This window comes from Dipteris shenzhenensis, chromosome 15, assembly GCF_047967505.1.
Source record: "Dipteris shenzhenensis isolate YYH24624 ecotype China chromosome 15, Dip_SZ_1.0, whole genome shotgun sequence".
In the NCBI taxonomy this organism is placed as follows: domain Eukaryota; kingdom Viridiplantae; phylum Streptophyta; class Polypodiopsida; order Gleicheniales; family Dipteridaceae; genus Dipteris; species Dipteris shenzhenensis.
Genome location: NC_141610.1, coordinates 11,144,461 through 11,162,045, shown reverse-complemented (window position 1 = coordinate 11,162,045; position 17,585 = coordinate 11,144,461). Strand labels below are relative to the sequence as shown.

The 17,585-nt window shown below is 44.6% G+C and overlaps 1 protein-coding gene across 1 annotated transcript in view; it reads left to right on the top strand.

Moving 5' to 3' along the window:
* Positions 1-17,585, top strand: part of LOC147893352 (putative galacturonosyltransferase 13) — a 95,122-nt gene that overhangs the window by 44,477 nt on the left and 33,060 nt on the right. Inside the window, exons 2-4 of the mRNA XM_087385758.1 lie at positions 8,391-8,443; positions 8,714-8,869; positions 9,355-9,942. Of these exons, the coding sequence (XP_087241884.1) occupies positions 8,391-8,443; positions 8,714-8,869; positions 9,355-9,942 (797 nt within the window). The remainder of the gene's footprint in view (positions 1-8,390; positions 8,444-8,713; positions 8,870-9,354; positions 9,943-17,585) is intronic.

Below are 17,585 nucleotides of genomic sequence, written 5' to 3'. Positions count from 1 at the left end.
TCCTTTTTACCACGGGACTGACTTCGGGATTTGGACTTACTAGCATATCTCCCCTTCTGCTGAGTCCTGCCTCTTTCCTGTACCTGCAAAGCATTTGAAGACTTGCTGCCCGCATTATTTTTCCTGCTCATCTCCTCCATGAGAAGAGAGCTCTCTACATCAGCATATATAAGAGTGACATTTGAATTAGACAAGGTGGTCTTGAAAGTGTCCCAACTCTCAGGAAGGGTACACAACAAGAAAGTAGCCTTGAACTCCTCATCAAGGTTCAACCCCTGTGCAATCAGCTGTGTAAAGATGGCATTGAACTCACTCAAGTGTGAGGTCATAGCTGTACCTTCCTTCATGCGAAGATCAACCAGCTCTTCAACCAATACACCTTACTGGCTGAACTCTTTTGGGCATACAACTCTGCTAGCCTCTGCCATACACCATAAGAGGTCTTTTCAGCCTGAACATTGTACACAAGAGAATCACTGAGAGTAAGCATGATAGCAGCCCTCGCGGACAGATCTAGCTCCTCCCATTCATCATCTGACATCCGAGATGGCTTGACACCCTTCACCCTTATGGGCTTAGAAATCTTCTTAAGCAGAAGTACATTCAAACACTGTTCTGCCCATAATGCATAATTGTGTGCCCCTTCCAATTTCTTTATGTTCAGAATTGATGATTCACTTCCCCTTGATGCCATATCAGATAAGGAAAGTACCTGACTCCCTGTAAGTAAAAAAAGACTGAATAAAATTCTGATTTCTCAAAAAAAACCTGCTCTATCAAGAGCCAGGAGCACTCACAATAGTGCTGTTTTTACTGTCAAAAAATCTGCAGCAAAACAGAAAAATTTCCCTCCAGTTACTGTACCTTCTAACACACTGTACTGTGCTCAAATAGGCATAAAAAAAAATAAATTCAGAATGCTGCAGCTGCTCCACAAGTGCTTTAACAGTGCATCGACAGCTGACAAAGCACAAAACACTGCTGTAAACACTACTGCACTGCTGTCCTGATCACTTCTCCCACCTCAGATGAGGTATTGCACTGATTTAATATGCATAAACCACTTGGCATATACTGTTTTGATTACCGAAAAAAAAAGGGCTCCAGACACTTCAGCCTGTCACAAAACCTGCAACAGAAAATGGGATAAATCCCAAGCAATTACCCTTCTGCCAAGGGAATAAAATGCATCTGAAGATCTTTGACAGTAACCCAAGTGCTCTCAAGCAAAATCTGGGCAAAAGCCCCTTGATCTGACACTTGTACCAAGTGAAAATAACCTCAACAATGAGGGATAAGGCATACAATGTGCAAATCTCTCTGACAAAATCAACTAACAGTGTAATGCAAATACTGCCCTGTGTAGAAATGACATACACAGATCCCAACGTACAAACACTCAATGAGGAACCTTTTGAGCACTGTCAACAATGGACAGTTAGGGACCGAGTAAACTCGATGCGCCCTGGCCAAGCGTGGCTCAACTGAGGTTCTCTGAGTGTTGCACAAGAAATGTGACCTGCAAGAAAATGTCACCTCCACACTGCGGAAATCGAGACAAATGTGTGCACTCTGGCACCACACTACCTCAAGGCATACAAAGCATCAACTGCCGGGCAAAAGCCCTATGATCTGCTCACCCGTAAACTGAGATTCAAACCCAGTAAAAGCATATATCCTCTGCAAGATCAAGGCATTACCTTCCCAAAACAAAATAACTGTGCAATCAACCACACTGTGGTTCTGGTCACCTCAAGCACGAGGGAGATGAAGGTACTTGCTGTACTTTCAAAAAAACACAGTTTTGAGAACTGAAAATGATTCTGAATGAAGAGCAGAGTGCTCTTTCTCCTTCTCTTTCTTCCCCAGAGAAAAAAAAACTGATGTACCTGCTGTACTTTCGTACCTGTGTACATGTGCAGGGTACAAATGTACCTGTTGTACCTGTGCAGGGTACAGATCCAAGGAGAAATTTCGAAATGTACTCCTCTGACGCAGATCCAAAACAAAAAAGCACCTTCCTGTCGAAAATCCCTGACACAGCTCCCTGTCACAGTCCGTACGGACGCGCGTCCGTACGGTACGGTCGCCTGTACGGTGTCCGCACGACTGTACGTCCGTACGGTGGTGTACGGCGCGCGAAATGACGCGCTGCCTGCGCCCACGCGTGCGCCTGCTGCCCGCTCTGCTGCCCGCCTGCGAAATGGCGCGCTGCTGCGCCCCCCGCGCTGCCTGCTGCAGCCCGCGCTGCTGCCCGCTCTGCTGCTGCGCTGCTGCCGCGGCGGCGCTGCCACCCTGCTGCTGCCCGCCGCTCTGCCTCGCTGCAGCCCTGCTGGCCACTAGGGCAAAGAGGTAGGGAGTGGGTAGACGGAGTGGAGAGGGAGGGGTAGGCTCTGATACCAGTTGAAGGGGGAAGGTGAGTGGTAGAAGTACAAGAGGGAGAGAGTGAGAGAGAAGACTCCAAATGTGTGGGTGTGAAGTGATGAGCCACACCACAAACTCTTAAGTTTTATTAGGATTAGGTTTTTCCCCCTATGACTGTCTTAAGACAGTCATAGGTGTCATAACTTTAATAAAGGGGTGGCAATGTGCCTTTACCCCAACATGCTATCCATACTTTGGTACCCTTCAACTTGTAGGATTGTCGAAGAAGCTTGATCCGCATATCTTTTGACTTCAGTGTAAGGATTGCATGATCTTTATAGTGCATAATAGAAGCTGGCCTGGAGTCGTCATCATCTTGCTCATCATCATCTACCCATTCAATGTTGGGGCAAGCTTGCTCTGATCTTTGTCAATATTTCACTATATGTGTCCTCCTCTTTGTACCAATCTTCTGGGAGTCCCCCTATTCTAATCTTCAGTGCATTATCACATCTAGCTTCGTGTTCTTTAATCTCTGCTTGAATATCAGACTTACTTGCTTTGGTGTCCACAGAGAGAGAGAGAGAGAGAGAGAGAGAGAGAGAGTGAAATGAAATCGTTTAGACTTCACAAGTAGTTAGCTTGAATGAAGAGATTTGGACTACTTTTTGATTAGCCTTCTCCTTTAGTGCTAGCCTTCGTCATGGCTGAGTTTGCCCTTCACCTCTGGAGTGTCAACAGAAACTCGGTACCAAGACTTTGTATGAATGGATGCTCAAGTATGTGTGGGTGTGTGAATTTGTATGTGTGAGAGCATATTTTTATACTATGGTCTACACCCACTGTTGGGTGCTGATGACGTCAGTGGGGATGTCATAGTAGCTAGTCCCTACTATGCGTGATGGAGTTTATGGTTTTCAATCTTATGAGTGACTATCGTGAGATTGAAACTGCACTATGTTGTGTTTTTAGAGGATGAGTTTGGGAATGTTCCTGGATATATATATATATATATATATATATATATATATATAGAGAGAGAGAGAGAGAGAGAGAGAGAGAGAGAGAGAGAGAGTTGTATTAACATCTGCAGGAGGCCTCATGGGTCTATGAGACAAAGAACTCATAAAAAAGAGAACTTGTACATATCCGAGGAGAGAGGGAGTGCACAAGGCAACTCTTAGAGAGTGCATAAAGCAACTCAGTTATTATAAAGGAAACCATACCTATTTTCTAGTGCTATCATAGTAGTATGACCTTCATTACATCAGGTTAAGACTGAGAGTCTTTGGGCTTAGCTTTGAATTCTCTAATCATTGCTTGTCCTTCCTAGTAGACCGCCCATTTTCTAGCTTTCATGGCTGCTTTGACTTTAATGAGCTCAATAGATCTGCTTGAGTTGAGTAGGAGCAAGCCCCTCAGATATCCATATCTTTGTGCCCTTTAGCCCCTCAGATATCCATATCTTTGTGCCCTTTAGTTTGTGTGTTTGTTGAAGAATTTTGATCTTTGGTGGCTTGTCACTGAGAGAAATTTGTATATATGTTCCCTTTTTTTGAATATTCCAGATAGCATCCGGATTCCATTCTACTTGCGGTATATTCTCTTTGAGATAGTCGATTTTGTCTTCTGTGTATTCCCCTATGACTGGGCAGCCCTATGGTAGTCCCCCCACACGCAGAATCAGCTTGTTAGCTTCTTTGGTTTCCTGTTCTTTCACTTCCTTGTAAAGATCAATCTTGTTCACTTTATTGTTTACATCTGCTATCATTTCTTGTCTTATGGATTGCACATGAGTGTTGACTATTTCCTGCACTTTTGAAACCATATGTGGCGTTGGTGGAGATGCATTGCAGTGGTGCAACACCTCTTTGATGACTTCTTGCCTTCCACTGCCCTCCAAATCATGAACTTTCCTTTCGAGAGCTGCAAACCGAAGCCTGAGCTCTTGGACTTCAAGTTCTCAATAGTGTACACACTCTTGAGGATCAGGGGGCTTCGTCTTTTGGTATGTCTTTCCATATGGGCTGGGGGTTGGAGCAAAGCCTGCAACGTATGAATACAGGGGTTTCACGGGGCTGAATGCCTTGAGCTTGGGCATGGGCATCTTGGGCGTCTCCATGGCGGCGTGTGCAAACTGAAGGCCCCCTCTCACCGTGATGTTAACCCCCGAGATGGGCTGTGGGGCATTCGGTACAGCCCGAAGTCTCCTCCCTCAGCCGTGTGCTCCGAATTGACGAGACAAAAGAACCTTGGGTCTACTCGAACCCCCCCCCCCTTGAGGGGGACCTATTAGCTACCCGCGAACCCTAGCACTGCCGCCCTATCTTGTGTACCATGGTGCCGTCGCCCGGTCTTGTGAACCCCTTGTACTGTGTGCTGGAGTGTTGGTACTCTTGTGCGTTGGTCGAAGCTACGGGCGACGGTGGAAGGTGGAAGGAAAGAAGAGGCGAGAGGGGATGGACAAAGAGAGGTGGAAGGAAAGAAGAGGCGAGAGGGGATGGAGAAGTGACGACGAACAGAGGGAGAGGTGACGACAGATGGGTCACGGGAGAGGTGACGGAGGGTTGAGAGAGAGAGAGAGAGAGAGTGAGAGAGAGAGAGAGAGAGAGAGAGAGAGAGATTAATGTCCTCGGGAGACCTCACGGGCCTATGGGACAAACACACACCAAAAGGTGAACACCAAAACATCAGTTATAGACTGAGAGTCTCTTGTGAGTGTATATATAGCACTCACAAAGTTATTATAGGTTAACAACAGTCTCCTACAGTCTACTACCAACGATAATCGGCCTGCATTACATCAGTTTAAGACTGAGAGTCTTTAGGCTTGGATTTGAAGTCTCTTATAAGTGCTTTTCCATCTCTGTAAACAGTCCATTTCCTTCCTTTCGAGCATCCTTCACTTTAGCCAATTCAGTGGCCTTCATTTTGAGCTGAGTTGGGGTGAGCTCCAGCCTCCTCCGCTATCCATATTTTAGTGCCTTTCAGCTTATTGGTTTGCTTAAGAATCTTGCTTCTTTTCATCTTGTTCTGGAAGCATACTTTGGCTTGTGTCCCCTCCTGTAAGACAACTATTACGTCTTCAGCATCCCATTCTAGTTGTGGGGTTCTTTCCATGATATTTTATAGTTTTTCTTTTTGAGTTCCTTCAAACCAGCCCTCTGGTAGCCCCCCTATGCGTACGAGTCGTGTATTAGCCACCCTCTTTTCCTGTTCTTGTACTTCTTCATACACATCTGATGTGTTAACTTTAGTGTCCAGTGTTGCTGTAATTTCCTGTTTTACTGATTGGAGCTGACTTGTGACTAGGTCCTGGACTTTAGTCACCATTTGTGGTGTGGGTGCTGCTGTATTGTGTATCTGCAGTACCTCATGAAAAATTTCCTGTTTTCCTTGTGCTTCCCATGCATCTATTTTCCTCTCTAAAGCTGCCAAGTCTGAGCTTGAGCTCACGGATTTCCTGCTGTAAGTAATAAATATGCTCTTGTGGGTCTATCATGCTTACCATTCTCTTCTGCTGTAGATAGTTCTTGCATATGGGGACGGCGCCTTTGCAAAGACATAGGGGGGAGGCGAGGGGAGAGCTGCAATGGAGGAATATATTGCTTTTGTCGGGGTCGAGACAAGTGTCTTGATCTTGGGGAAGGCCAGAGGTGTCTTGGCATCCCCATCCATAGTGGCCTGCATATCCTTGCTGTAACTAACCCCCAGGGTTGGGTTTTTGGGCTCAGCCCAAACCTTGGGGTTATGTGTCCCTTGATGAGGCGGACAATGACTTCTGGTGGCGGCGACTGCTGGTTGTTGTTGTGGCGGCGTTGCTGGTGGCTGAGGGGCTAGCGGGAGAGGCTGTGCGGAGGGGCTAGCCTAAGAGAGAGGCTGAGGGAGGGGCTAGCAGGAGAGGCTAACCAAAGGGGCTGAGCGGGTGAGGCTAGAGAGAGAGAGAGAGAGAGAGAGAGAGAGAGAGAGAGAGAGTAACGTCCGAGAGAGGCCTCACGGGCCTATGGGACAAAGTACACCAAGAGAAAATAACTGATACAAGCCTCAATGGGCTGAAGCAAAGGGTGCTCTAGGGCCCTTGTTGAGTGCTGTGCTAAGCCAAAGAGCTCAAGGGCTTGAACAAAACCCTCATATGCAAACTGAGGGACGCAAAGACCACACACGACACAGAGAATGACTAGAGCACACAAGATCGAGTTCGGCCTATCTCAGCTCTCCTCAAAGGAGACCACCAAAGACGAGGCATCACTCTTGACATAGCCCACCGGATCCAGAGATCGAGTAGACCACGTCCTCCACCACAGTGCGAGACAGCATGAGAGATGCAGATCCGGGATATCTTTGCAGCCCATTGGAGAGCCACCATGGTGCTGGATTTCGCTTCGGTAGCATCGTTGCCGGATTTCGCTTCGGTAGCATCGTGTTGGGTCTTTCTACTGATCCATACTGCCCTTATATCAACTAGCTCCTCCTCCACCCCACTGTGTCAAGGAGCTGACTCAAATGCGTAAAAGTTTGTGACACGTCTCTATGCTCGGTCATTGGCATGGTTACCTCCTGTTGCTCTCTGATCTGTCGCAATATAGTCTCCCTGTGTCGTCACATCTCAATCAGATAGAGCCCAATGCAGAGTTGATCATGGAAGTGGATCAATTGTGAGAGTGGACCAATGCCGTGGCCTCTTGAAAGAGGCAGTGGTACCGTCCATGTATCTCATATAGACTGGGTAGACACATAGAAAATGCTCCTTTGTCTCGACCGCTCCCAACATGCATAATGTGCAGATTCGTTGCTCTTTGGGTACTCCTGCAACTCTCCCAAGCTTGATGCTGGGTCTAGCACTATGCTGAAATGTTTAAGCAAGCATCAAGGGTGGTGTTTCTTTCCATGGGTCTACAAGACCTAGCTGAAGTCCTAGTTGAGTCCAATTCTCATGCTGAGAAACCAGCTTTTGCGTATTACCAGATGTATTATCCCCTTGCAATGGAGCATTATTAAAATCCCCACAAATAAAAGCATGGTGTCTCCAAGGATACTTCTGCATGGCGTGCCATATCGATGCTTTATGATGCAAAGATTGCGGAGCATATTCTGAGACAAACTCGATTATCTCACCTTGTACACGACAGTGCATGGCAATCCATCTACCTTCTCGACATTGAAAGCCACAACAAACTGAAGTGCATGTTCCACAAGAACTACCACACCAGAGAAAGAGTGTTCCTCTGCATAAAATATATCATATCCAACAAAGTGCCCCGTCCGACCAGCATATGCATGCTGATTATGCTCTTCAGAGTGACTATATCGGGCTCATGCTGATTGGGCAGTAAAAGCGTAACATCATCTTTTGGGAATAAAATACGACGCTTAGTCACTACAGCTCAAGTAATGCCTACACCAGAACTCTCCGCCAAGTGTATGCCCATAAGAGTAAGGACCAATCCAGGGTGGACACCTCACTTTGCCCAATTTTAGGCAAAAATGTCTCCAAGCACTGGGAGACCAGATAGGGCATTGATGCCTAATCAGTGAAGGATAGTCTCTTGTAGGAGACCATGGCAAGAGATGTACCATCTGCTGACCATAGTACAGAGGAGAGTATTCCAAGAGCATATGCTTATACCTTTCTTCTGCCAAAACGACCTGAAGGATTCCCTTAGTTATATAGTGCAGTTTCCAAACTACACGACCCCCCCATGTCCTTGTCAACCAAAACATCTACAGCAATAGGCATATGGCCTGGAAAGAAAATTATCACAGCATTTTTTGAACTATTACACCCGAGAATAGGGTCAACAATTTCACCACCCCAACAGATATGCCTAGAGAAAGTATAGAAAGCCCCCCCCCCCCCCCCCAAAAAAAAAAAAAAAACCCCACCACCACCACCCACACGAATGCTGAAACATATCTTTAAAAGTTAAAACACACTTCTGGATTTCTTCTTTAGTACATTGTAGTGAGTTGATTTTAAAGATATAGAAGGTTCTGAAAGATGTTCTGCTTGCTTTTGTAATGTCCAGATTGTTTTGGGAGGAAATGGGGACCGAAGTTTACTCAGTTTGATACATCTCCGGTAAGTTCTTTTCCCCTTCTTGTAGATGTCGAAGAAGGATTTGTAGTTTTAAACCTGTTTAATCCCTTGATATTTTGATGGCGATGAGAACCTTTTGGAAGTATGTCTTGACAGTTTTTCTTTGGAGGAGATCATAGTTTGGTTAGAAAGTAATTTTAGCTACATTTTCTTTTCTAATAGAGAGATTCCAAGTGAATTTGTCAGTTTTTCTTTGGAGGAGATCATAGTATGGCTAGAAAGTAATTTTAGCTACATTTTCTTTTCTAATAGAGAGATTCCAAGCGAATTTGTGCCTTGCTGATGCAAGCAGCAAATGAAGTATCGCCAGAGGGGATGAGCATTCCAGAGTCATTTGATGATCTCATTACTGAAGTGAGGGCCAACCATTTGGATATGAGGACATCCATTTTAAAGCTTAAGGCTATGGTTTGTTCAGATTCTTCTCATCTTTGGCATTCCCTTTGTTTTTGTGCTATGTTTTTCTTCTCGCTTGGCTATGCTGTATATGGGTTAAGCAGTCTTGACAGATGTTCAAACAGAAACACCAAGTTTGCTAAATGGTTGTGGGCATAATGTATTTGGAAAAATGTTCAACCGAATGTATTAGGTTTTATGTTTTCCCCTCTAATCATTTTATTTTTTTCTCAGTTGTGATTTCTGTAGATGGTGTTATGTAGCTTATGAACAAGTATTTCCTCCTTTAATTTTCATTGCTTATGTAAATTTCTCTATGGGCATGCATTTATCAATCTTGTAATCCGGCTTTTTTGCTCAAAATATGCTCATGGTATTCATGGTGCATGAAAGGCGTTGGACATAAAAAATACATTCATCAGGAGGTTTAAAGATGAGTTAATGTTTTCATTTTGGACTCTTCAAAGCAAGATGACAAAGGCTTCATGTTTTATCAGGTGGAAGTATTTGAACAGCGGGCAAAGACAGCAAAACGTCAAGAAGCACTATACAAACACTTTGCATCCACCGGCATTCCAAAGGGTTTGCACTGCTTATCACTCAAGCTCACAACAGAGTACTCTTCAAATGCCAGGGCTCGCCAGGAACTGCCGTCACCTGAATTGGTCCCTCACCTTACAGATAATGCCCTTCATCACTTTGTTCTTGCCACAGACAATGTTCTTGCAGCATCTGTGGTTGTGTCATCCACCATTAAAAATGCGAAAGAACCTCAGAAGATTGTCTTTCATGTTATCACAGACAGGAAAACCTATGCAGCCATGCATGCATGGTTTGCTCTATATCCTCTTCCCCCAGCTATCGTGGAGGTGAAGGGTGTTCACCAATTTTCTTGGTTGACGAAAGATCATGTCCCTGTATTGGAGGCTCTGGAGACCCACAACAACATCCTGTGGTATTACCATGGAGACCACGCATTGGGAACTGATTTTAATGATTCTCCAAGAACATTGGCTTCAAAGCTGCAGGCTCGAAGTCCCAAGTACATTTCAATTCTAAATCACCTGCGTATCTATCTTCCAGAGGTATCTACTGTATTGATTATGTTCATGGCTGATCCGACTGAGGCAGTTCAATAAAATCATTCTGTACATGAAATTTCAGCATTTAACAAGTAGAGACTGATTACAAACTGCATAAAAAATCCTTTTGTCGAGATAAGACTTAACCTTAGTATGCCATAACTCTCATATGTTCCTTCCTCAGTGCAAATTTCTTATAAGAAGGGGTTGTGTGTATTATGCATGATGTCTAAAAGTCTCCTTCAGGGTAAGGTCCCTACTTCTAAGTATATTAGGAATCAGCTTGAAGCTGGAGGGTTCCAGTAGCTTTTTTTTTGGGTAGCTTTGGATGATTTCTCATTTTGAGTCCCAAGCATGCTAAATTTAATAAGGTGTTTTAAAGGATGGAGTGCTAACCCAGGCCTTTGTCTTAATTGCGTTGTTTCTTGCTTGGCATTGGCATGCATAGACGTCCAGTTTCTCGTGGAATTTTAAGAAAATCAGGGGACTTTTTGCAGGATACTACGCCCCATGGTAATGCAGTGTGTATTGCTAAAGAAAGGAATAATCAAGGCAATATAGGAGCAGTGAGGGAGAATGGAGAAGAAGATGAGGACAAGAGAACAGGTGGACGGATATGAGTGACTATCATGAGATTGAAACTGCACTATGTTGTGTTTTTAGAGGATGAGTTTGGGCATGTTCTTGGACTCATGTAGGTGTGTACATATAGATAGATAGACAGACAGACAGACAGATAGATAGATAGAGAGAGAGAGAGAGAGAGAGAGAGAGAGAGAGAGAGAGAGAGAGAGAGAGAGAGAGAGAGAGAGAGATGATTGTATTAACGTCCTCGTGAGACCCTCAGGATCTATGGGACAGTGATCACTATCAACATCCATTGAAAGAAAATAGCATAAATAAAAGCATAAATGTGCTATGCAGTGAGTACTTGTTGTGCTAGCCTGTGTGCAAGACCAAGTACTTTGTTGCGATATTCTAAGATTTCCTTTATGTAGTTGCCTGGCTCTTTGGCTGGCCACTCCAGTAGGGATTTCAGATTCCAGGAGAGAGAGAGAGAGAGAGAGAGAGAGAGAGAGAGAGAGGGAGAGAGAGATGTATTGAACTGTCTTAAGTTCGACCATGGTTGGCCAGTTCGATGTACAGATTCCGACCAATCGGACAATCCGCCCAATTAACGCAGTTCGACCCTCCCACCAGTCAGCCAGATTTTGAAATAATTTTTGGCCAGTTCGGACTGTCCGCCACTTCCACCATTCCGACTATGAGAGACTACCAGTGGAGAGAATAGGTTGGTCCAAGGTCAAACAGCTTTTCTTGCAAGGACGTAACTGAAGCTTTTGCACTTTATTGTGAGAGTCGCTTTACCCTTTCTTTTTTGGGCTGTGACAAATGCTGTTACTGATACATTGGAAACAGGGTCTTGTCATAGACCTTTTGAATCTTTCAGAGAACTCATGAAATGTCGTGCCTCTGCTTTATTGCCGACTTTGTGTTGGCACGATTGACACTGCAATTCACAGCTTCAAGCCAAGAAGACTGGATAACTGCAGATGGAGGTGTGCATAATCTACCATGGCCAAAAAGATTCGGTAATAACCTTAACAAGAGACAGACAACTAACTCGTGGTGACTCGCATGCATCAATCCTAACTTGCGGATAGCATGCATTAGAGCGTGATGTTGAGTGGCAGAAATAGCAGAGGATGCAGCAAAGCCAAGAGAATCAAGTGTGGAAATCGCGTCAGCGGGAGGTCTTGCGGGCCTATGTGACAAAGTACACGAAAATGGAAACTTATACAAGCCTCAATCCATGTGGGGTCTCTCCCCTTTGTTGTTATGATGCCTTGCATTGATCCTTTTCGTGCATTGAAAGCCCCCGCTAGAATAACTGTACTCTCTTTAGAGAACCTGGCTACCTCCCCTAAATGCATGAGGGGGTCTTCTTGGGACATGTTATCATTGTTTTTGTAGACAAGTGATTGTGGCGGTGCAAAATAGTATGCCGCCATTTGATATTCCCCTAGTCTGCCATGATATCTAGCCACATGTATTGTTTATGTGGGTCCTCCTTTACAAAATTTTCTGTTTTTTCCCACATCATTCTGATGTAGCGTGCTTGTTAGCACTTAGCCCTGATATGGCCTTGTAGGCTAGTTAGGACATTTTGTCCTAGTCTTGGTCAACCAGGTGACTTTGGGGCCACATAGTGGCCATACTTGTACTTTCTCATTATCCATTTGCAAGTACTCTCGTTTCCTCAACTTGTTGTTTTTCTCCCTTGCATTCCATCTCCATTTCATTGCTCCCCACACCCAATAGTGGTATTAGAGCAGGTTGTCTGATTTTGGCATAGGCATTGCACTTGCTTCCTTCAGTCTGGATTTGGAAGTATGTGCCATCTGTTGCTCCAGTTGCCAGTTTCAATTGTTGCTGCCACACAAATTTGTCGTTCAGCCACTTCCAGTTTGCATATCATACGGACCTGACAGTACTGTACGTTGTCCTTACAATCGCACATCTTCATACAGATTGACCGTACAATTGTATGGAAAGTTGACCGTACATATTGCTCTAGTTGATCCGTACATCGTACAGAATTTGCTGTACAGTACATCTACAACTTATCCGTACAAATCAAAAGATTTGCCGTACAACAGATCGTTCAGTCTCCAAGTCATCTGTACAATCTGCATTTGACGCTTTTGGTTGACATTGTTTGCATCAGATTTACTCAAATTTGGAGGCTTGGGTTAGAAGTTGGGGCTTTTGTGTCACATTTACAGGTTTTATCGTGACATTTGCTCCTTTGGCACATTTTGGGGCTTTTGTAGGATATTTTCATCTTTGCAGGTTATTTTGTCACACTTGCAGCTTTGATATGAAATTTGGGGTTTTTCATTGTCATTGGCTAGAAATTGTGCAGATTTGGTCACATTTGCAATATTGCAGCTTAATTTGGAGCTTTTCAAAATTTGCCCTCTTTTTTGGCATATTTGCATTTTCAGAATTTGGGGCTTTTGTCAGTTTTGCTGTTATTTGGAGTGACCTTTGCTTGATACAACGATTTGGTACCTTGCCTTTCAGAATTTGGGGCTTTTGCCACTTGTGTATTCCACTTGGCTCTCATGCCTCGGAGGTTGCTTTATCCAGCCACTATTTGTGGGCACATTGTACTCAGATTTGCCTTGGATAGATTTGCAGGTATGTGCCCTTTGATTTGGGTTGGTTAGGACAGCTATTTGCAAGGGAGTTCTTTGGTTGGACATACTTTCTTTTGCAGGTCATTTGTAGGAACAGATTGTGCATTTTGCTTAGTGTTGTCATTTTTGGGTTGGCATTTGCAAATTTATGTTCGTCGATCGCCTATTCGCCTCTTCGTCCACCGCCTGTTAGCCTCTCTGTCGCTCGCCGCTCGTTAGCCTCTCCGTTCATCCGCCGCCCATCCGTTAGCCTTTGCATTCAGCCCATCGCCCGTTAGCCTTTGCCCATCACCCGTCGCTGGTCCCTCTTCGTTAGCCTCTCCGCTCAGCCTCTCCATCCTAGCAGTCGCCTAGCAGCCTGCCAAGTAGGTCGAGCTCTACACATAGTAGAAGGGTCACCGCCTCAAGCCAGGGTTTCCACCCCTAGCTGGGCTGAATCCCCAGCCCAACTAGGGGGTTAGTATAGCCAGGGGGGAGTATGAGAAATGGCTAGCAAAGAGTGGCCTAGTCTCTGTTCCTCTTCTTCAAAAACCCTCTCGAATCCAGCAGCCCCGATCGGCAGAGCCACGGTTGCAGCTTGAACACCTTCTCTGTACGCACATGTCTATGAACAATGAGGTCTTTTTGACCGACCCATCATTGGGTATCATAAACATATTCTGTTCCTACAAGACCTGGTGAGAGAGTTGAGGATGCAACTGGTGGATGCAATAGCTAGAATCCAGGTGCTTGAAGGACTTGGCAAACACGAAGTAATAGATGAGGGTTGTAAAGTTTCCCCCCCATCCCCAGTTAGTCTCCATAGTCAAAGATTTAGTCTACATTGAAGTACATACAGCCAAGCAGGAGGTCATTGTGGAGTTTGAATCAAAAGTAAACAAGGTTGATATTCAAGAGGAGATTAAAGAACATGAAGCCAGACAGGATAATGCACTTAAAATAAAAATTGGGGGACTTCTAGATAGATGGTACAATGAGAAGGACTCATTTGATGATACCTTAGGACATGTCAAAGTAGCCTTGCCTAACTTTGATTGGACAGCAGACGAGGGCGACAAGCTTGATAATCTTAATGAAGATGGTGAAGCTAGAGCAGTTCGTCTTTACAATGAAATTGTTTAGTCTTCACAAGAAGTGGTAGCTTGAATGAAGAGATTTTGGACTACTTTTTGATTAGTTTCTCCTCTAGTGCTAGCCTTCACTTCCGGAGTGCCGACAGAAACTCAATACAAAGACTTCGTATAAATGGATGCTCAAGTATGTGTGGGTGTGTGGATTTGTTTGTGTGAGAGCATATGTTTATACTACGGTCTACACCCACTGTTGGGCGCTGATGACATCATTGGTGATGTCATAGTAGCTAGTCCTTGCTTTGCGTGATGAAGTTTATGGTTTTTAACTTGATGAGTGACTATCATGAGATTGAAACTGCACTATGTTGTGTTTTTAGAGGATGAGTTTGGGCTTGTTCCTAGATTCGCTAGAGCAGTCCGCCATCTTGGTCAACGTAAAGGACACGACGTCATTACATTTAATTCACAAGATTTACGATTCAAGGTTCTAAGGCAGTCTTATAAGTTGAAAGGGACCGAGCTATGTATAGCCGAGGAACTCACAAGTCAGCTGAAGGATAAAGCAACGGAATTAGCCAAAGTTAAAGTTCGCTGATGACATCATTGGTGATGTCATAGTAGCTAGTCCTTGCTTTGCGTGATGAAGTTTATGGTTTTTAACTTGATGAGTGACTATCATGAGATTGAAACTGCACTATGTTGTGTTTTTAGAGGATGAGTTTGGGCTTGTTCCTAGATTCGCTAGAGCAGTCCGCCATCTTGGTCAACGTAAAGGACACGACGTCATTACATTTAATTCACAAGATTTACGATTCAAGGTTCTAAGGCAGTCTTATAAGTTGAAAGGGACCGAGCTATGTATAGCCGAGGAACTCACAAGTCAGCTGAAGGATAAAGCAACGGAATTAGCCAAAGTTAAAGTTGCCAGGACGCATGGAAAGTGGGCAGTGTACCGCAGAGGAATAGCACTCGTGAGGGAGTTTAAATCAAACCAAAAGACTCTCAGTCTTAAAATGATGTATGGCCAATTATATATGCTTTCTGTTAGGATTTAATTTAGGGGTTCTAACTAATTGGAGGTTTGTATTAAGTTGATGCACTAGATAGTTTTTCTCTATTGTCCCATAGACCTTTGGTCTCCCGTGGACATTAATAGACTTTCTTTCTTTCTTTTCTTTGGAGCAGCCAGCTCATTGCATTGTAGCCTTGAGGCTTTGTCACTTGCAGGTCATTTTCTTTTGGGGATTCTCTTTTGCAGCCCATGAAGACAAGCTTGATGGTACCAACTAACCCACGTGGTTGTACTTGGTGCACCACTTATTGGTATCCTAGAACTTTCGGGGTATTGTAAATGGATCAGAGACTAGACCTGTCTCTGCACCACAGGCACTTGTTGCCATTGCAACCAATTCTACCACTTCTGGTCATCTACTACTACTCCCGTAGTGCCTGCCGTAGACCCTCGAACACTCGTACAGATTCGTTGGGATCAAAGAGATACACAGGCACATGCAGTGATTTCTATGAATAGCAAGAGGGAGGTTATACCTCACATTCGGTCACAAGGGAGTGGATGAGCTGCCCTGCTCCATAGGTGCAAGACTGGGTTGGCTTTGCTTCTTTGCCAGGCCCTGGAATGGACTCATCTGTGCTCCACAAGAGGGGAGAGGGGAGGCACATATATAGCCCAGCCCACCCCTAGTCGGCCAGCATAAGGAGGCATTAACCAGCAGCACATGAGGGGCCGTCCCCACTGCTGTAAGTGGGCCGACCCACCTCGGGGGCTGCCCACAGCCCTATAAGAGTGGCTGGTTACAGCTCCTCACAGCAAGGCCGACTAGCAAGGGTCCTATGGCCGACCCCCTCTGCTCTATATATGGGGCTGGCAGTCAGCCCTGAGCAGATCTAGGAGCCGACTCCCTCTGCCCAAGCACATGAGCAGCCTGCACAAAAGGGCGCCTCCATGGCCGGGTACTACGGCATGAGCACGGGCCAACACGAGGCGACTACCTATCCTCACGGGGGGCGGGCTCACCCACAACACATGCCCTCACTCATCTACCCTAGCCTCTCACTGGGCGGGCACACCCACAAGCAAGGCCCTCTCTCTCTAAGGTGACATCAGGAGATGTCGACCTCCAACACCCCCTCTCAGCTCTTGGATGGAGCAGAGACGCCAGGGAGTTGGGTGTGCCACTGGAACAACTAGAGGAATCAATCGTGTGATGCTCCACCGCTAAAGACCGCCACAGGTATTGTTGAAGAAGTCCCCTCGTGGCTCTAAGCGCCTCAGCACGATCACTAGAAACCTGGAACGGTTGCTGCCAGGCCACAGGTGCTAGGGAGGATTACTAGAATTCGAGCGACTGCGTTCGAGCGAGGCGATGGTTCGAGCGAGGAATTTCATAAATTTTGACATTCTAGTGTGATGTTTTATGTTCAAAAAGTAGCATGCATTGCTTACTTTTACCGTTGTCCTACCGATTATATTGTGAGTAATCAATTGTCTTATAGACAAACAACAATTTTTGAAAATGTTTGGCAATGTTTTTCAAGGGTCAATGAAGGAGGGGTGGAAGAAAGGGGTCAAAGTATGTCTTTCTCTTGTTCAATTTCAATTTTCAAGGCAAAAAAATAATGGGATGAGTAGCCTCCCTAGAGGCCGCGATATCGTGGCCTCTTGGGAGGCCCCTTTAGCCAATTTTATTTAGGCCATAACTTGGTCAATCGGACTCCAAATATGGTCATGTTTGTAGTCAAAACGATCGGAATGATATGAATGAATACATTTATCATGTTAAAGTGTCAAAATTCTAGATCTTTAGAAATTTTATACTTATCTTTGTTTCGTCAGAGCCGGACCTTATCAAACTCTATATTTAATTATGACCATGGATTTTTCTCATATAGATTTTGGGTCCTTGGTTTCCTCCCTCCATCCTAGAGGTGTATACATGGTCAAGGACATATGAAGGTGATCCATATTTAGTTAGCATCATCAACAAATAGTTGTTTGTGAGGGATTTTTCTAGGAGGAGCTTCTATATCATTGGTGGAACTATTGTTGCCATGTATGTAACTCCATAAAATAAAGAAACCCCTTCAACTCATGTGCTACCTTACATAATCCTGAGTGATCGCCTCGAGGTGTAGACATTGCAGCATTTCCCCTTTTGTATCTATTGAATGATTGCTAACTTGCATGTATTTATTATTTATCGAATAATAGGTTTTCTCTTTGTATGTTGCCAAGAATTTTCCCTTTGGTATTCATTGAATGATTGCTGACTTGCATGGATTTATGAGTTATCCAATAGTAAGTTTAATCTTTGTAAGTTGTCAAGAATCATACAAAAAATAATTAAAAACA